Here is a 21323-nt window from a genome sequence, read left to right on the forward strand (position 1 = left end):
TTTAAAACAAAGAAAAAAGTCCAAGAGGATACTATGAGGAATAAAGACTAAAAATATTATGGGTTCTTATCAATGACCTTAATTTATACCATCATTATTTCATTCAAGTACAAAATGGTACCACTGAGTAATTACTGAGTAAAAGTCCAATTAATTTCTGCAAAATCACAAATGGCTTCGGTTACATATTTTATAATGAACTTCATGTAATCTAATTTTGTGCGATGCCACTTATACTTTAACTACCAAAATACCAGTAACGGAGTGTCTTTGTGTAAGCCATTCTACTGCTGTACAGATTTTAAACCCTCCCCTGGCACACCTGTAAATCTGATCCCTGTCTTGAGCAGCTCTCCATCCTCCTCCTCCTCCACCTCCTCCTCTGTGAAGGCAGAAAAACATTCATTTTTATGAGTTTTTGAAAGATATACAATTCATGCAGAAAAATAAAAACTTGTGAGAGCAAAAATGAAAGCCAATGTCTTTTAAGTAGTGATAAAGAGCTACTTTTGTCCCTCTCTTTACAAACCAGCACCAAGCTCTCTCTGGTGGTTAGAACAAGTATCATTAACAACGAACAACAATTCTAAGTAAATGCTCAAGTTGATTAAAATAAAAATCAAATCTACGGTAATCTTCACAGCCTCCAAAACTCAATCCCCTAAGTGCCACTTAATGCAAACGCACTCTAAGGGGGTTAGGAAGGCTTTCTGTCCACAGTAAAATGCTGGCCAAAAATGTCAGGAACACCCTTGACAACTCACATACATAGATAGCAACACATCGACAATTGTCAACTTCTTAAAACATTAAGAATAGTGTGTAAAAAAACAAAAAATTCACTGCAACATCACACCAAAACAAGGTATCATGGATTACTGCTGTCATCAATTATTACACAATTTACATTTTGACAAGGCTGGGTTATAAATTACCTGCTGCTTCTAAAACAAAATTTGTACTTCATTTTTATCTTTGAAAAGTATCCTCAAAGACATCTTTTGTTTTTCCAAGTACGATAGGCATTTCCCTACTACCCTGTAAAATATATACCAATATTCTGGCAATGAAAGAACTCTTATTGTTCTTAATTACTTTTATGGGCTCTTTCAAGAATTAAGTTTTCTCTAACTTCTAGTGTGCATGATACATTAGACCAAAAATTGCTTTATATAGCTTATTTTGCATTAAAAAAAAAACCAACCCCAAACACTAAAAAGGGAAAAACTGAAATATGGTCTATATCGTATTTTGCTATGTATAATGCGCACCCGTGTTTTTAGCCCGAACTTCCAAGGGAAAAAAAAATTTTTCGTTTTAATTTCTTAATTCAAATGTTTATGTGCTTGTTTAAGTACTTATGTACTTGTTTTTTGTATTACAAAGGAATTTTAGTATTTCTCTTTTAACATATCATGGTATAAGAAATTTTATGTAACTATTACAAAACACAAGAACAGATACAAGGTACAAGAAACTTGATGTACCTGTAACAAATGCACGTTATTTACGCATCATACAAAGTCAAGAACTCTTCATTGTTGCAAGTTCATCGTAAGTTCAACAAAACCAATTATTGTATTCCAGGGTATTATTTTGCATACAAATATCATTGATTTCTATAGTTACACTTTTGACTCATAAGCATAAATAAAAGAATTAAAAACATTTATAGATACAGAATCAGTACTACCCATGTATAATACACATCCTTATTTTTCCCTCACCGATTTGGGCAAAAAAAAGTGCCCATTATATACAGCAAAACACGATAATTTTATTTCCAATTATTCTTGAAACCAGGTATTTTGGTTGGTTAACAACACTTGATGTTTAAAAAGCAATATACATGTTATGTGACACAAAACCTTCAAATCTGGTTTCAACTCTAGCTCTAGATTTCTTAGTATAATATAAACTAAAGCTTTTATTAAAAAGCTAACCCAGGTCTAGTGCTGCTCAGTTACAGCCGTGATTCAGAAGAGTTGGTGCTTCCTTCAAACTTTTGGCAACATTTTATAACTTCATATTATGGTTAACTTACCTGTATGATCTGCTATAGTAGTCCCGATCATCATAGCCTCGATCGTATCCTCTGTCATAGTAATCACGACGGCGTGAGCTGCCACTATGAATAATAACATATCTTAATAAAATCTCAAGTTGCCTTCCCTATCTTCCTAGACATGACTTTTGCTGTTAAAAGCTGTTTAGATATTAACAGCAGCAGAATAATACCATGATTATTTGGATCTTAAGAGTAACACAACCCACACAGCCAAGCTCTATGGACATGACTGGGCAATTGCTTTATGCTCTTCTTCTGGGCAAAAAAGTAAAGATATCAACTAACAACTCACAATCATTAACTCATAGGCAGGCCTCTTTTGATAATGTACTTATCAGAAAAGACCTGTGCATGAATTAATTGAAAAATGAGTATTGTTCCCATTTGACAGTGGATGGACAATGTCCCTTTTTCCCCCGTAACAATGTATGTACATATTTATATAATCTTTTGATTTAGGAGTACTAACTTGCTTTCAACTAAGTCAATTTGCCAATCCCACATTTTCTCTAGAGGTAGAGAAATCAAATCATATGGAAAATGTAGTTTTGAGTGTGAAAATATTCGCCCTATTAAAAAGAAAAAACATGGCAATTATGGTACATTACAATTTTCTACCTTAAATAAGAACATTAAATTTAAAAATGAATTCAATTTAGAGCTTTCTGTCAATATACACACTGGTAAAACTGATGACAAATGAAAAAAGTATCCTATATCAGTTCAGTGCAAAAACCGGAGTCCTTTTTTTCCACTCTGCTTAAGGAAACAAAAACTAAAATACGCACTTGAGTATGATGTATACAAACTTGATTTTACCTATAATGGTTAAGTTTCCATTATGGAAACAATGATCTAACAAGGAACATTTAATTACCAAGCAAAGCCAAACATATAGCATTTCTTTATGATAAAGTGGGGTGGGATTTATGTAATGGGGTCAATCAGAAATTTTGGCACAAATAGAATGTTTTCACTGAACACATCCTATCAAATAGCATTAACCAGTTAAGATATAGTATTAACCAGTTAAGATAAACAGGAAAATTGATTTATACTGTGGCAAGATTAGATGAAATGCCAAAGATTTCCCCCCAGTAGATGTATTTCTGGGACAAGTGAACAAACTGAACAGTCAAATTTTTACCTTAAAAATAAACTTACTAGGTAGGTCTCCCCATGTAAATTCCTGGTGTTGGGGTATGTGGTCTTTTGGTTATAGAGAAATCAACTCTGATTCTACGTCCATCAAGCTCCATTCCATTGGCACGCTCTTTTGCCTTCAAAAGATAATTAAGTTGTTACACACACACACACAATATCCTGAACAAAGCCAAAACTATCCAATGGCTATAAGTCTGACGGGATGTTCTGTTACGTGCATTAAACTCTTTTAACATTGGCCAGAACATTATGGCCTATAACTTAACAGGCTTGTTTCCCCAATGAAGTATTTCATTTGTAAAAGCTAGTCACAAAACTCAAGAATAAGTATCAAAAAAGCCATAAAGGTCAATTTAACCCATGAAATACTTGAATTATGGTACCTAACCACAATTTAGTGCTTCTAGCTCTAAAACAGTGCATGTTTGCAAACTATGACCCAGAAGTTAAGAATTTAAATGGCTAGGAAAATTCATGATAAATGAAAATTATATGAAGTTCAAATTTCAGTGGCCACAAGTAATGTTCTATTGGGACACAACCCCACTGATTAATTTACCTATTGTCTATGGCTGTTTTTTGCACAACAATGACAGGGTTGAAAAGTTGTGATTGATGCCCTATGGCTCATAAGGCCCCAAATATTTACTGTCTAATTTTTTTACAGAAAAGTTGATGGATTCCTGCTATGGAAGCAGAAAGCTGGAATTGAAGACAGCTACATATAGTTCCTTCATCTATACATTAACTGAAAGAGTATGCACTTCATAGCAGAAACGAAAATCCCATTCCAAAGACTTAGCAGCAGTTTGTTCACAATTTTAAAGAACACCCCTCCACTTAAGTAGAATTTAAATTTCTAATTCCAATTATGCCCTTTTCTACTTTGAAAGTTTAAACCTCGGAAGACAGTTTCTGGCATTATGGATTCAGATATAATATGCTATTCTACAGAAAACTGTGGTCCTGTACCAAAAAGTTAGGGAAATCAGGCCTATGCTGTTAGTAACCTTGAGCAAATCCTATTTATACCTTTGGGCATCGATTATTACTAAATGAAGCTGAATGACATCTTAAAGCATACTTTCAAATTTCTCAAATCTCAGTCATACATTGTTAATTACTTGGATCCAGTTTTCAATTTTTCCTTTACATCAGGTTACTCTTACAGTTTTCAAAAATTAGCATAATTTTCATAAAGAACTATATAATTTTATCTAGAGCTGAATTCCTAATCTCAACATTGATCCCTTAATATAGTTAATAATGCTGTAAATATTTTGTAGGGTGTCAGATGGTCACATCTTGTTAGGGAGACCGCATCGTGGATGGGGTAGAGGCTTGATCACTGCACTGTACACCCGAAGCTGATGTTGTATAATATTGTATGTCAATTATAAGTGACTATATATATATATGGTCACGGGACATGGAGTCATGTATGGGAGTGGAGTCAAGGGAATTGTAATAGATACGTATGATATGGGGAGAGGGGAAGTGGGGTAGCGGATTGGGGGAGGGGGTTGTCACTTTGAGGGGTAAAAAGTATAACTATTGCAATGTGTTGTACAGCTGAAACTGATTTTTTAAAAAATGTGTATTTCACAATAAAAAAAATAAAACAACAAAAAACCCCTCCCAAAACATTGATCCTTTAATTGTCCTTGTTTCCCAAGCTTTTCCTTATGTTTCCCTTGGAAATGACTTCACCTACTATCATTGAGTCTCAAGCCAAATTTTAAAATGTGGCCCAGATTTGTGCACTCTACTTTTAGTCTACATACTACAAGTTGTTTATCTCTTACGTTCTGCCTCAAGTCAATTAACATCTAAATATGGAATCACTTTGCCAATACACTTTTTCCTGAGTTGTAACTTATTTTTTCTCCATTCTAAAAAATTGCTCAATGTAAACACTGATTAAATACTAAGCAAGAATATTAACATTCTCATATTTTAAGATACCTTTATCTAAGTATGTATCACATTTGGATCAGTCATGTATGAAGTGTCAGGATTTACTTTAAAACACTGGGGTGGTGGTGGTTGACTGAATTGTTGGGAGTATAGGAGGCCACATGTTGTTAAGTACTGAAAGGTTTGGTTGGGTATGGGTGTGTGTGAGAGAGAGAACCAATTGTCATTAAGTCATACTTTTCTGTTTTTCTGTGTATCTTTGAAATCTTCCACAAAAGGCTGTAAAAGAAGTTCAAAGTATTACTGATGCCAATCTGTTCTCAGAAAAATGCATTTCCTTTAACTCAAGCTAAAGTTACATAGCCTATCTACAACACAAAAACAAAAATTGTCTTTACCCAAGTACTTGGTCATTAGTACCCTGAAAAGTTCACAATAGGACTGGTATTTTACAAGGTACAGGTAGGCTTTTACTTACTTCCTTGGCATCATCTACATTTTCAAAATATACAAAGGCAAATCCTCTTGAACGTCTAGACTGCTGGTCATATACAATAGACACATCAGCAATAGGACCATATTTAGAGAACACTTCTCTTAGATCTCTTTCTGTAGTGTACAAGCTCAATCCAAATACTCCAAGACAACAGTTTGGATCAGGATTTGCCTAGAAATAGAAAAGTGGATTTAAAATTTCTCATGAAAGTTTTTTAAAAAGGGTGACCATACATAAATTAGCTAAAAATGTCACTACCAATAAAAGTAGATAAACAGACTAAACACTTAAAATTAATGTGGTACAACAAGTGCTACAAGCATATTTAAGAATGGACAGAAAGGATTATAAAAGGAATAATTTCAACCCTAGAATTAAGTGGAGGAAAATAGAGGCATATACTATTGAAAAGCAAACTGGCTTTTTTGGGGGAGATGTAAAGGGCAATTTACCTGAGGGATTCACCTTCTAGGAATTTATTCTAAGAAATGCCAGCACATTGACAATATAGGCATAAGGATGCTCAGAATAATGTTGTCTCTACAAACCAGAGAAATGAAATGATAAGCTATTAAAAATGCTAAATTAAGATATACCATCTACATGGTCTGAATGAATGGTCTGAACTGCCCAAGATATAGAAAGGGATGTTCACCTTGATTCTATTTTTAGAAACACAATATACACAAGTATTCACATATACACATAAATGAAGCCAAAGATGTGCACTAAACTAAAACTTTTTAACAGGTATTAAGCTGCTTGCAATCGTTATAATAAAGAAAAATGAGACATATACTGCTGACACTCCGGTTGCTATAATGAATTTACCCAAAGGTTTCATTTATTTACTACATATCCTGTTCCACTCTTAATACACCCTACAAAACCACTTGGATTATATGATGAAATCACAATACAAATACACTAAATGCCACCTCATTTGGAACCTTTTGTGAAAGACAAGAAAAAGAAAAGCCTTACTATCTGAAAAAAACTTGTTTACATACAGTTAAACAGTAAAGTCAGAAGTGTGTTATGTAGAAGGTATATTAAAACAAACCCAGAAAATCTGAATAACACTAGTATGGAACATATACAGACGCTATATGATCTAATGTACTATTATAAAAATAATGCACAATGGATTTTTATTTGATAGGCGGAGTTATACCAATATGACAATGTTTTACTTAAAATGTAACCAACAGCCCAAATGTAGACTATTACATGGGAGATACCTTAAAAGAGACTATCTCAAAACACTAAAAAGCCTCAAAAGGCAACTCATGTCTTCACTGTTAATGCTCCACTTTCAAAATAGTTCTAATTTCCAAAACACAAAACAAAGCAAAACAAGATAGGACTGTTATTAATAAAATGGCTTTAGACAGTCCAATGCGCTTCAAAAACAGAGTATTTTTCATCTTACCCGGTTCCCAACATGACGCCTGCGAGTAGACATGGGAGAATGACTGTGGCTATGACGTCTTCGATAATCTCTGCTGTAAGACCTGCTACGGGATCGTCTATGGGAGCGAGACCGAGATCTTGACCTTGTGTAATGCCTTCGAGAACTTCTTCTGGATCTAGACCTACAAAACAAAAGATTAAAGGTTATAACTAAATAGCTGACAAGATACAGCCTTTAATTCTTTTAACACTCTAAAGTCCAGAAGACGGAACACAATCCAGGCATACATGGTACCAACTAAGTGGAATCAATAGTTTTCTTCTATAATCAATGGTCATTTCAACTCTGCTAGGACAAGTCCTAAAACCACTACTAGCTTGTACACATGAAACTAACATAAAATATTGAATGTCAACTATAACTGAAAAAAATAATTTAAAAAACCCCACTACTAGCTCCCTTCCAACATTTCTTAAAAGAAATTAAACACTCAATATCTTGAAAAATCATAAAACATGCATTTCCTACCAGCTTGATTTGTGCCTACCTTTCCCCCTTGGAATACCACCCTGTTTTCTGTTTCCCCTATTATGACCATCATTCACTTATGTGAAAGTCACCACCACAGTAGTTTCCTCCAGCAGTGTTTTAAAATCAACCAGTTGTTCTTCACTAGATCACTAGAGTAATCATATGAACTGTCATCTAAACCAGGCAGGATATTTAAGAGAAAAAAGGGGTGCTGCTGATTATGCCTGACAATAGGCTTATATAAACTGGGGCTGCCCGGGCAAACCAGGGACAAACTCTTGACCAACATTAAAAAAAAAGTGCACTGTATTACTTTTGTTTTATACATACATGTATATGATACTAGACTACAACTATTTATCAAGAATTGTAGTTACCGAAAGCCGATATTCTGCAGTATATTTGCCATACTAATAAACAGTTTACTTAAAAACTCATAATGGATCCTCACAACAATTCTAAAGAACTGGCTCTATTACTAACTTGCATTTATAGATAAGGAAGCTAAGGTGAAAAAAGGTTATGTAATCTGCCCAAGCCAGAAAAAAATAGAGGTAAGATTTGAAGCCTAACTCAAAAAGCCCAGGCTCTTCACCACTTAGTCTTAGGTCTCCCAGAACTTAACAATTAAGTTCATTTCTAGTACCAATATTAAATAGGCCAACAAATGATCTAATCCTCTCTATCTTCCTAGTTTACAAACCACACACCAATTTCAAAGCTAAGAGTAACAGAAGAAAATCCCAAGACAGTCTTTCTTACCTAGATTCAGATCTGGACCTGGACTTTGATCTGGAGCGCCTGGAATCTTCCTTGGAGCGAGACCTTGCAGGGGTATGCCTTGCAGATTTCCCAGATCCATGAGCACTTCCACTTCTGGAAGCAGAACGGGATTCCTACACGTAGATGTCAAAAGTTTAATTTGTATACTTTCTAAGCAACTTTAAAAACAAATAAGCTGCTGTAAGATAAATGGTGAGGGAAAGCAATCCCCTTCCAAGATAAGAAAACATAGGTAAGGGCAGGACTGAATTATACCTGGTATTAATAGTTACATTGCTCCAATTGACATAAGTCAATTAACTTGAACTTTCACCTTTTTTTGGAGCAGGGATAAGAGTTAACTGACCCCAGTAGTCTCTTCAGAAAAGGGTGTCAAAGCCAAGCAGTGGAGGGACTGTCCAAGGATTGTGTTTTGGGAATGTTACTCCATAAAGACTAGGGTGGAGAAAGAACCTTATTAATAACTATGACACCTATTTCAATTACGTTGCCATCAATAAAACAAAAACCCTACGAAATTCATAAAACTTACTTTTAAAACGTTTTTGCTCTATTAAGACCTCAACATTTCAAATTATAGTGGGAAGAGAGTCAAGGATAATCTGTTCAAGTCCTAGAAAAAGGTAGAAACCTAGTAGTGGAAAGCAAGGACCAGCTTGAAGGACACTAGACCCTGTTTAAGACCCTATTCCATCTAACCATGGTGGGAGGCCCCTAAGAAAAACAAAGCAACCAGATGAAGCTACAGTAGAAAGGCAGTGAATTATGCAAAGGCAAGGAGAGTCTAGTGTGCCAGAGTTACAGCTTCCTCAGCTAAATAAATGGAGTTGAGCCAGGGCAAACTGATGTGGAACTGAAAATAAGCTAGAAAAGTTATCTGAAGGACATATTAAAACCAGAACAGATTAAGAGCTCCTAATCTAGGCTCAGAAAGGGAGAGAGTTCAGGAACCATATGCAAAAACCAAAGTATAGGTATATACTACTATATACCCAGAGCTTTCCCAATCAAAACTAGGACTAAGCTGGTAGGTTAAGTGGCACAAAAAGGAAAGTCTCTAAAAAAATAGCTATGGAATGGGTAAACAAATAACTAGGCAACTTATCAGGAGAAAAGGCATACATGTATAATAAATAATAGAATTAGAGAAATGGTCTGCCAAGGCACCAAAACTGGATAAAGAGAACACCCACTTAGTCTGACAGCTAACTGAGGCAGCATCAAGCAAAACAACTTTTACTTCTGGTAATCTATCCATGTTAGGCAAATTAAAAGGCATAGTCTAGTGAGTCTTTCCACCCAAGGTAGAACAAAAGTGGGTAGACACAAAAGGAATCAATCTCACAAGTCACTACAGAAGAAAGAATCAAATGTCGAAGCTGCTGGATAAAAGTATCATGGAGACTGCCTTGTGTGGTAGACCTTTAGAATTATCTGGCCATTCTTGAAAGGATAGAAGATATGTGATTGTTTTAAATTATAGCCCACATTTTAGAGTATGTTCTGTGATTTACAGCAGATTTACAATGTAATGGAGAAAATTAGGAAGATCCTTTCTACAATGCCCAAGGGGGGGGGGTTCAAGAGAGACAAATTAAAATTAGATTAGATTAGAACAGAGAAGAAAAGTAACTCAGCCTGTAAAATGAATTCTGGTGTCTAGGCCCAAAACAACTTTAGAAACTTTCTAACAAGATTTCAAAGTCAATATAAAACATGGTGTGATGTGACACAAAATATGGCACTTTCCACACGTTCTCCCAAGAGTGACTATAAAAAGATTCAAAGGAAAAGAGGGTACTTTCGATTATGAATGAAAAGGGCTGCTTTTAACACCAAGTAATAGTTCAAAAGATGTACTGCGACTTTGGGGACCCGTTGGCTTTCTCTGGCAAAAATATTCTGAACACTGGGATATTTGAAAGCACAATTCACCTCACTTCCCTCCTTGGACACAGTTCTCAAAATGGGACTGTCGTTTCTACCACAGGCAAAAGCGAATCTAGAAGAAAGTAACAGGGACTCAAAAGTTACTAAGTGCCCTTGTTCTTCCATTGCTAAAAAGATTACTTCACGGAGCTATTATAACTATGGAAACCAAATAACTTTTGAGTTAGACTACCAATAAAGTTATTGCAGTAACAGAAACCAGTCAGCCTAGGGATCTGAGTATAAGGGAAGAGAAGGTAGAAAGTCAAGTTAAACCTCTTGCTTCATTAAACAAAACAGTCCTTTTCCAAGCTGAGATGCTTTTTACCAGTCTGTCCACTGAGAGAAAATACTTTGAAATTTACAAGGCTTTTCACTCAGGCTCTAACTAACTGGTTCTATGCAGAGATCTTGTGAGCAATCCTTTTTTAGACCAGGAATAGGGTAAAAATCAGAATGCAATGCCTTTTCCTTGTATACTGACATTTGGTAAGGCTAACACCTAAACAATGCCTCCACCTACTTCACTTGTCATGGATATTAAACCCATTTGTAGCTATGTTGGCCACTAGCTGGTTTAGAAATATATGCAAGAAAATTTAATCTGTCTAGAAGAAATGAGACCAAAAATTATTAATTAAATCTAAAAGCATATATTATAGTTAACTTTTACACCTTAATCCACAGGCAAATCTGTAAAACCAGCTGGGAAAGCCCCCTACACACAAGGAAAATTCCAAGTCCACTTTCAGAGGTGACAAAACTACAAGTGCCAACATATTAAAACCCTACCAAAAGAAGCACTACTCTGTACATCAATACCTCAATGAAAAGGATCATGAATTTAAGATTAGCATAATTAAAATAAAGACAAAAATTCCCTGAAAACTGCTCAAGGAATTAAGTTCTTATAGATTGGTTCTTAGTCATATACTACTATACAACCTACAGGGAACAACACATTAGGAAAAACTCAGCCTTCCAACAAAATGCCTTAATCTCCATCTCCCTATTCTGAGAACCGCAGTATCTTAGAAAAACTTTCTGAAAGGAGATGACAGAAGTGGGAATAACCAACCAATCGCTAGGTTTCTCCTGTATTATTTAAAAAACGGAATGAAGTAAATCAGATTTAAAACTGTGACTCTTAAAGGCATGCAGTAAACCTATGTAGCATTTAAAAATACAAGTCCCCAAACGAGCTGATTTTAGTAGGTCTAGAGTTGGCTGTCTACATTTCTTAAAAGCAGCTTATTTACGATGCTAATTAAGTCTCATCGATTTAGTCCAATTCTGAAGTTTTATGCATCGTACCTATCTGATTTTTCGTGGCAAAGGCACCTTTCCTAAAACCTTGTTTTGTTTCTATCATCTCTGCCCCACCTGCCCCTGGCATTAATCAACCCTCGGGGTGCATGTACCTTACTACCCAGGACAAGAGGCCTCTCTCTCCCTTACCGGCTCAATGGCAGGTGTGTGGGTGTCCCTCAGAGATGCTTTGGCCAAGGGGACAAAAACCCCAAATGGATGAGATGGTCCAATAGCATCAATGTTTATTTTTGCCTCATACCTATCTACCTTAGTCATACAATCAAATCTCAAACTGTTTTCTTCCCCTTTGAGGGCTAATAGGTCCTTTCTCTTTTGGACCCCAAGGACTTTTCAGGTCTCCTAATAAAAGAATCTATGGGCTTGAATAGAACTAACTATCCATTCACTTTTACCCCAGGTCTCTGCCTAACCTGTAAGTAATTCAGAATGCAACATTAACATTAATTTAATGTTATTAGTTGCTATGTGGCAAGAAATGTCACAAAGCAGTAATTGGGGTAAAGCAAAGACTAGAAACTGTCCCCTATGAATGGAAATAATTTTCTTCTGCTTGCAAGATACCCAAATAAATATTATAAGGTCAATTTCAAACTGACAATATGCCCTAATACCTCAGAAAACGGATCTTTCTAGAAATGTCATTTAAGGCACTTTTTCCATTAGCTGTAAGATCTGACAACTCTCAGAGAAATTTTTTAGGTTGTCTTTATTTCAGGAAGCAGATGTGATAACCTTGGCTTTCCCAATAGGGCAGAAGACAGCTGTTGGTTTGGCTACCACTAAGTATTACTTTGACATGTGTACTTGTCCCATCCAACTGAAGGTAACGTCATTATACCAGCCGTCTGACTCTCCTGTTCAGCTAAAACAAAACACACAGAAGGGGAAATGATAGAACTTTGGGATTTATTCTCCCCAATAGGTGGTGGGCATAGGGAACAAGAATATAGCTATTATATACCTCTCACATCATTATAATAGCTAAGTGTTAATAGCAGAAAATGAGAAAAAGAAATAAAGCACCTGATTTCTGAAAAAAGCACCCTTGAGTTAGATATCCTAATTGTTCACTTATGTAACCCACCTTACTCTAAAGGAAGCCAGTGTATTTTTAAGCAGTAACCCTTGTCATTCAGCTGGAATAAGCATTAAACAGAAAAGAATTAAGAATCATCCTTGTGAATTTAGCACACACATGCATCTTAAAGTTAGGGCTTAAGTGGTCATAGCTTTCCACTATTGCCATCTGGAATGAAATTAATGTTTTCATTAAATGCCAAAAGTAACTATCCTGTTTATTGCTTTCCTTGGATTTTGAGGGCTTGGTTCTGTAACTATCCTGGTGACATTCTTCTAGAAAAACTTTGAAAATATTTTACTATACATTCTTCAGTACTGAAAGATAGGGGTCAGTGCATTGTAAAAGTCGGGGCAGGGAGGTGGGTGGGAGTAGCAGCACAGACCACCAGTTCCAACTCTGGAAGTACTCACTCATGCCCCAGCACCAGCAGTCAGAAAGGCAAAAAAATCTATAGGGAACAACACGAAGCCAGTTCAAGCTGGAGAGCTCAATCCTGCCTAATATTTGACTACAAAGGGTTATTTTTTTAAATCGCATTTCAATAATTTGACTAAGAAGTTAAAATTAGAATTACCTAATTTAAACGTTTCCCCTGGAAGGCACTTCTTTACCCTGTATATATTTTCTTCTATTAAACAAATAATGCATGCATGTTTAGCAAAATATACAGGGACACATAAACAGACTAGTAATTACTTAGCGTAGTGCTTTCTGATTCCAGATTACTTCTTATCTTAACTTCATTTTTATTTCTTTTCTTCATTCTTCCGTTTCAAATTCTGACTTCTTTCATCTTCCCCACTTCACACAAATTGCTCAATATTCTACAAGTGGGACTTCTGGTCTGATAATTAGCATGCATTCTTTCTTTTATTTTTTCAAATTTCAGCTTCACTTATTCCTGAGCTTCAAATACTCATTTATAAAACTTGTCAAATGACGACTTCCGCATTTTCCTTCTTCAACATTAACCTTAATAGAAAAAGAACAGGATGAAGAATATTTTAAAACTCCAGGATAAAATCCAGTGCCAAAACTGAAACTAGAAAAAAAAAACCCTTTTGTTGTTTTGGGCTAAAAAAAACAAAAAACAACCCTACAATATGCAGCTCAAAAAACTGAAACTACATAGTTCCCTGTTGGTTCTAAAATATATGGTAATCAATCTCATTTGTCTACTCCAAATAGTTTTATCATGCTTAAGTTGAATGTGAAGAGTTCACCTAACATTTTAAGAACTAGAATTACATTTCACACTTAATAGTATTCATCAGGAGAAAATATGTTAAGTGTCAAAAGCACATGTCTAGTCAAAAAGTGACACGTTAATACAAAAGTGCAAGAAATGAAAGCTCGGACAATTCATTTGTACAATGATGACAAGGCTCAGGGTTGAGGAGGTTTACAAATTGTGACTTGTCTAGATAAGGTAAAAAAAATGTATTTAATGTCACATTTTTGTACTGCATAGCTAAAGAACTCTGTACTGTATAAAGATGTCAGGGAATCTGAAAATTTGGACTATAGTGTTCAACCCACCCCTAGAGAAAGATGCTCTAGTGAGATTTTATATTATGAATGGTCCAACTACCAAATTTAGAACTAAAACCATAAAAAGACAATCAAGTCAAACAACTACTATATGCGAGTAGCTATGAAGGAAAGCAGAACAAACTTGAATGCAACAGTGGTGTTTTCAAGTATTTTTTGGGTAAATTCCCCCCCTCAATGAACAAATATTAAAATCTGCAGTCAAAGAATATTCAACTTTTAAAGGTGGCAGTAATGCAAAAAAATACAGCTCACCTCCTGAAATTACTAAAAAGATAACATCAATCAAGTATAATAGTGTCTGTTGAACACCCTGAAACAAATACTGCCCTCATAAAACATCCTACTTTTCCTGCATTTCACCTTATGGTCTTTCAGTCAACAATTTCCTCTCCTAGTTTTTATTCTCTTTCTGGAAAAAACAAAAACAAAAAACCTCTTTAAAAAATGTCTTTCTTTATGTCCACTGGGGCATAAAGACAGCAATGGCTATCATGGGAAGTGTTGTGATGTCTTTTGTAATTAAGCATAACTTTCAATAGTTTTTAAGTCAGTTATTTATTTAATCCAGGAAAAATTTTAAATAGCTTTCTAAGGGAGTCATAGTAATTGACTTTCTTTTAATATATCCATCACTAAAATGTAATGGGAAATGTTTGCTGGCAGCACAAATGTAATCGTGGAATCAGAATGCCCAAGCAGATTTCCTCTTAGGGCCTCCTAAATGTTATGTACAGATACAGAACTTAGACGCAGAAGATACTGAAATGGAGGCCAAAGCTCTATATATCACAACTTTTCAGTATGGATGCCTTCCTGATATTAATTCATTACCCCTTCTCGACCTTCTTCCTTTTATATTTGAACAAAATACAGTATTAGATAATGTAAATATTAGGTTTATTTCAACTCAACTACTAAGTTCAAGTGGCCACTTTATAAATCCACTAGACCAACTATTTGACTAATATTATTTGGTTGAGAACTCCTACTTAGAAATAAGCAGAAACTTGTTTCATCAAGTTTCTGTTAAAAAGATTCCAGGGGTTACAAATGAAATTCATGAAACATTAAAAACGTGTGAACTCATTAGGTCAATTCCAAGGTAATTAACATTTTAAAAATTGGGAGGGGGCAAAGAATAACTCATCAGTTCTGTCATAAAGACCAATACTCATCACTGTAAGGGCTATTTTATCTTTTTCTGCAGCTACTCTACCAGAAAATTGGATAAAAAAAAATCCTCAAACTGGAACTATTCCCTGAAAAAACCACCACCCGACATGCCTAAAGCCCATACTTTTGTGAACTCTTGCAAAAACAGTACCCTCAAATTTACATTCATAAGACATTTAGTACTTTCCAGCAAAGGCAAGTTTAAGTGTTTTTTGACTCTTAGAAGGCTACCTTTAAATCTAATATCTAAGCATAAAAATCAATGCAAAAAAAAGGGGGCCTCATGCCATGCTATCATATTAGACAATCTATGTTGATAAATGTAACAATCTGAAAATAACCTCCAAAACCCAATTCAAAGCAATATTTTTGGGAACTTGAAAACTTTTAATTTGCTGTAGTAAAGAACTGTTTTTGGCTTGCAGCTTAAAAACAAGACTGACCTAGTAAGAAACTAACCCGCCCCCCCAACTAAACTGGGAAAAAGACTTAAAATTCATAAACATCAATCACTACCCCATCACTACACCTTTGTGAGAAAACAATAAATTTAATGTGTAAAAACTGATCAACATAAGATAATGCTAAGTCTCAAAAGATATAGGAGCAAAAATGTGAAGTCAACTATGAAAGTATTACATAATATTTATGGCTTAGGTTTGGGGGTTTGTTGGAGATAAAGAAGGGGGGGGCAAGGTTGTACAAGGGGAATTCCATTTAGTACATCTCTCACCATCTGAATTCTTCAATCTTTTGACAAAACCAGGAGTACTTACCTTATAATCACTTGGAATGTCAGTTTGAAAATGCCACCTTCTAGTTTCAGACAACACCCACAACATTAAAGCATTCTTAGTTAACAATCTGGTTTCTTCAAGAGACTCATACCTAACCACTTACAGTGAATACAATGCAAACCATTTCCTCCCACGAACACAGTAAATTTACTCCTTTATTAAAGGAATTTGGTGCAATGGCTAGAATTCTCCAGAAAGAAATAGATTGAGATGTTTCAGTTTTGAAAATTAGAATTTGGAGTTAGGGGCTAAAAACAAAGAATACAAAAAGAATCCAAGATTAAGCAGAAGAAGAGAACTGCAGAATCTGAAAAGCAGTTTGATGGAATGGTATTCAGATGCTATCCATCTCTATAGAAAATAAGAATATACCTATTATATACCTAAAATTGCTAACATTTCTACAAAAATAGCCAATATTCTATCAGTATTTTCTTAAACCGCTTGCTATTGTAATCTTGATAACTTGACAGAAATTAAAATCATCTGGTCCATACATTAGTGTTTCCTTAGTTTCTGGATTTCCTGGAGTCATTTGTAGAAACAAGAAATTACAATCCCTATCAGAATATTAAGCCAGCACAAGACCAAAAAAACCAAATCTTACATACCCTAAATTACACTGTGACCATACATAATTGGGCCTTAAAGATTTATTTTCCCCAATATTACCAACTCTTTATCACATTAATCTTCCAAATTGTTACATAACTGCTAAGAGTGCCCCTCTCCGCAAAGGTGTTAAGTCAACCCCTTCGCAAAATAAATGTTTGTGAGCAATTTTTAAAAATTACTGTTAAGAAAATGAATTTGGAGATGAAAAACATTTTACTTTTGTATGGGTTTGGGCAGATCAGGGAAGTCAACTCTAAATTAGAGACACTTTAAATGTAAATCAACTTTGACACAAAAATCTCAAATAAAGGTAAATTTTGACATAAAACCACAAAATTTCAAGAACACACCCTATCTATGCCTTTAAAATGAGCCAAGGGGACACACTAAACCAGTTCTAAGAATGACCAAAATGAAGATAACTATTTATTGTGCACACACAACCAGTCTGTTTAGGAAAGAACAACTTCCAAAGTCTAAAGGATTGGGGGGAAAAAAACTCCTAGAGTTAGTTACACTGGGTGTGTGTGTTAAAGATTTAGATAAATAAGTGGGGAGATTACAGTTGAACTGATTAGATTTCTATTAGTGATTTACATAAACAGTTTGGAATGTTTGAGAGCCTAGAGTGGAATGAAAATAGTTTTTCAGGCTCCAGGCATGTTCAAGATTACTGCCCTGAATGCAACTTTTCAGCTTTCAGGCACTTTCAAAAGGAAATTTTTAGCCAATCAGGCCTGACTGCTCTAGCTAGCCCTTTTTATGGCATTTTAGTTTAACTGTTCCACTGATCTTTATGGTTTGCCAAGCATTCTTTTTTAATCCAACACGTGTTTTAGGTCTAACAACGTCAAGTTCTAAAACACTAGTTGGAAAAGAATCAACATACAAAACAAACACCAAACCAAACAAAATGGAAATACCCCACAACTTCAGTTTTGAAAATCTCTTCCAGGAAGTCAAAATATATAATTTCTGATATGTAGTTTTAAGTTACTTTATAGCTTCCTCATTCCGTAATAATTTAGTTGATACCTATTATATGTAGCAGCATTGTGGAAAATACAAGGATGTATACATACTCTACTAGAAAAAAATACAACTTCAAAAATTTCTAGTGGGATGAAGTCTCCTGAGCTGTCTCAAACCAGGACCTAAATTCCTACAATCGTTTCCTCCCTTAATGTTAAATATACTAATTTATTTTCCTTTGGGCAATTTTTCATCTCCACAAGCACACCGACACAACTTACTCAGGTATATTATTCAACCAAGAGTGCCGCTAGTCAGAAACCAGTCATTTTGTAGTCCCTAAACAGCGCAAAAATACCCAATAACTTAATAATTGAGGACTTAAAATTACCATGTTTTCCATTACCAGTCCAAACACCAGTGATTAGTTTCCAGTGTATTCAACTGGTAGAAACTAGAAGTCACAGATATAACAATTTGTGAGCCCAATCCGAACTTTCTAACCATAAAATAGCCAAGAGATTAAAAAAATAATCACACACTGGTGACAATAGAATCAATCGTCTTAGGGAAAAATGTAAAAAGGCAGTATTTATCTGAATATGAAAAGGCGAGGCTTGCTTAGTTCAACCCAAATTAAACATATTTGGCTCCAAAGTTACACAGTAAGTTCATTAATGTACCAGGAGATTAACATAGTTTACTTTTAAATCACCCTCAAATCTGTTTTATACGCATTTGCTAAGGTATTTGGATATATTTACCTGACAATTACTATTGAGGCTTAAACAGAAAAGCCTAACAACAAACTGTAAAAATACCCAACTTATTCCGATCAAGTTTTATGGTGCTTTTTATCACCCTAACTAATTCTCCTTAACCTCCAAATATCTAAGACTCGAGGACAAACCTTATATTGTTGCATCTTCAGTAGGACCCCCACTCCACAACCAAGCTTTACATCATGCTGGGAGCTGTTTTATTCATGCAACCCTCACCGAACTCCTCACCTGGGAGGTAGAGACTCAACATTACGGAAAAGCACAAGTTGTGATCCACAGATCAGAATACCTCAAAACAAAGAAAATAACGGCGCTATAAATTGTTGCCCGCCTATTTCTACTATACAATCCAGTGGATAAGTATCTACTCCATAAAAGGAGAGTCTCAAGAGACCTCGCGGTCTATTCCATTTGGATACTCTAATAACGAGTTCTGCTTTGAAAGCCCTTTCAGTACCAAAGAGAAGTACTCGATTTAGGCCTAACACAAAGCCCTCAAACTAACGGGCCTAGAATTTACCGCAAACAAGTTTTCCCCATATCTAAAAGTCCCAAGAACACACTAGATTCCATCCTTTCGGGTCCCTAAGACGGTCCTTTCCTAACCTACACATCGGGTAAAAGACTCCTAACAGCGTAGCCTTTCTTTTCCTACCCTCCCCACGCGGCCTTGTGAGGCGCGGCCCCGGCCTGCATCGGCGCGCGGCTCCTCCGCCATTTTGTGCCTCTGGCGGCGCGCCAAGCCCGCCAGCCCAAGATGGCTGCGGCGAGCCTTCGCAGGAGAGCAACGGCGAAATAAGATACCGCTCCCCTCCCCCAACACCGAGGGGACGCAGCGGCCATTTTTAATCCCCCCTTATAACGGAAAAAAACCGCCGACTCGAGTACGAGGCCACATAAACCTGCCTGTGGTCTCCTCACGACTAAAAACACTATCCACAAAGGCTTTTTAAAACCGACTCCCATCCTCCCGGCCTCAGACTTCTCAGCCTATGTCGACCGTCTCCCGGTCCGAGGCCGATGGGCCTAGAAAGAGACGCAAGAAGCTGGGATCATACAGCCGCCCCCTGCACCACCTCTACGTACCCGCTCGCCGTAGTTCTGTTCGCCGCTGTCGCTCATGACTTGTAGCTACTGCCGCTGCTCAGCTCGATGTGCTTCAATCGAAGCTGCCAACCTCTTGCTTTCTTTATAGAGGGTCCGCCGCAGCCTCCCAGAACACACCAAGTTTCCAATCCGCTGGTAACCGAACCGCTCCACACCGCCTCAGCACGGGCTCTAAAGCTCCCGGACGTGACGTGGCACCCTTAAGCCGGCTCCGCCCCCTCCCAGAACGCGCGCTTTCTAGGCTCCGCCCCTCAGCACTCGGCTTTCCCTTTCCAGCAGTGGCGCGTCGGGAACCGGATGTGACGTAGGCCCCCGCCCCTCGCGGCCCCCCCCTCCGGTCTCTGGGTCTCTGTGAAGCGGGAAATTAAGCCAGTGGGTTGGATTGTGTGCTGGTTGCCAAGGGGTACAGTGATATCACCACGGAGCGCAATGATGTCACCAGTCACGCCTGATTCCTTTCTGAATTGGTCCTAGGAAACTGTCGTGGGCAGGGGAAGGGGGGCGGAAAGAGATGCCCTCCCTTTCTCCTATCTTTCGTTTTTCTGCTTTATTAGTTTCTGTCTTTTTTCGTACCTTTTGGTTGAAGAGGAAAGATATCCATGTATTGGGTTTTGTGCTTTACATTTATTTATCCTTAGTTGTAGATCTTCTTGAATAACCTTCATTTGAGCACCTATTAAATGCCAAAGCACTGTACCAGATCTTGATACACTGAAGTTAGACATAATCTCTATTCATAACCTCTGTTCTAAATACATATTTGTAGGGCCGGCTGAGTGGTGCATTGGTTAAGAGCTGGTTTGGACGCCAGCTCTGAGCAGCAGGGCCCCTTTCAGATCCCACATGGGGGCCAGTAATGCTGCACCCTGTACAGCTAAGATGGTGAACAACAGCTCGACCTGGGCTACCGTGAGTCGCCGGGGACTGCGTAGGCTGCAGTGGACCCCAGTAAGCTACCCTGAGCAGCTGGCAGCCGGCCTGAGCTGCCAATAGCCGCGGTGCGGCCGTCCAATGGCCGGCGACCATCTGCCTCAGCCAGGAAGAGCTTAATGATCACAATACCTACATGAGCCAGTAAAGCGATGTCCTCCACAACTAGACTGAAGAACGAAAGGACAGAAACTTGTGTGTTCCCCTTCCTCAATTCCCCGATGCTGTTCCCCTCCTCTAATTCCCCAATAAAATCTTAAAAAAAATAAATATACACTTGCAAACTTGATTTTAAGTGCTATAGGCATGTACATCTATAGTAATGTCACAAGGAGGGAAGATTAATTCGGCCATCAACCAACAGCATGGTATACAATAGTCTCCCTTTATCTGTGGTTTTGCTTTCCATGATTTCAGTTAGTAATCAACTATAGTCTGAAAATATTAAATGGAAAATTCCAGAAATAAACAACATAATTTTAAATTGTGCACCATTCTAGGTAGTGTGAAGAAATCGGCCATCCTGTTCTACCCAACCTGGGATGTGAATCATCCCTTTGTCCAGGGCTCCATGCTGTATATGTTCCCGCTGGTTAGTCACTTAGCCATCCCAGCTATTAGATCAACTGTCTTGGTATTACAGTGCTCGTGCAGTGGAAAGAGTTCAAATTTGGAAGT

The 21323-nt window shown here is 36.9% G+C and overlaps 1 protein-coding gene across 2 annotated transcripts in view; it reads right to left on the reverse strand.

Annotated features, from left to right (window-relative positions):
- The window catches only part of TRA2B (transformer 2 beta homolog), a 23870-nt gene extending 3867 nt beyond the window's left edge, over window positions 1–20003 (reverse strand). The window contains exons 1-7 of one of the 2 annotated variants that reach the window (XM_019668996.1): window positions 19695–20003; window positions 8353–8486; window positions 7078–7240; window positions 5628–5816; window positions 3233–3348; window positions 2045–2128; window positions 323–382 (exon numbers count right to left, since the gene is read on the reverse strand). In XM_019668996.1, the coding sequence (XP_019524541.1) occupies window positions 323–382; window positions 2045–2128; window positions 3233–3348; window positions 5628–5816; window positions 7078–7240; window positions 8353–8486; window positions 19695–19730 (782 nt within the window). In that variant the 5' untranslated portion in view covers window positions 19731–20003. The remainder of the gene's footprint in view (window positions 1–322; window positions 383–2044; window positions 2129–3232; window positions 3349–5627; window positions 5817–7077; window positions 7241–8352; window positions 8487–19694) is intronic. The other variant, XM_019669002.1, reaches the window with a different exon arrangement.
- Window positions 20004–21323: the final 1320 nt, after the last annotated feature.

This window comes from Hipposideros armiger, unplaced genomic scaffold (assembly GCF_001890085.2).
Source record: "Hipposideros armiger isolate ML-2016 unplaced genomic scaffold, ASM189008v1 scaffold_14, whole genome shotgun sequence".
Taxonomy (NCBI): Eukaryota; Metazoa; Chordata; class Mammalia; order Chiroptera; family Hipposideridae; genus Hipposideros; species Hipposideros armiger.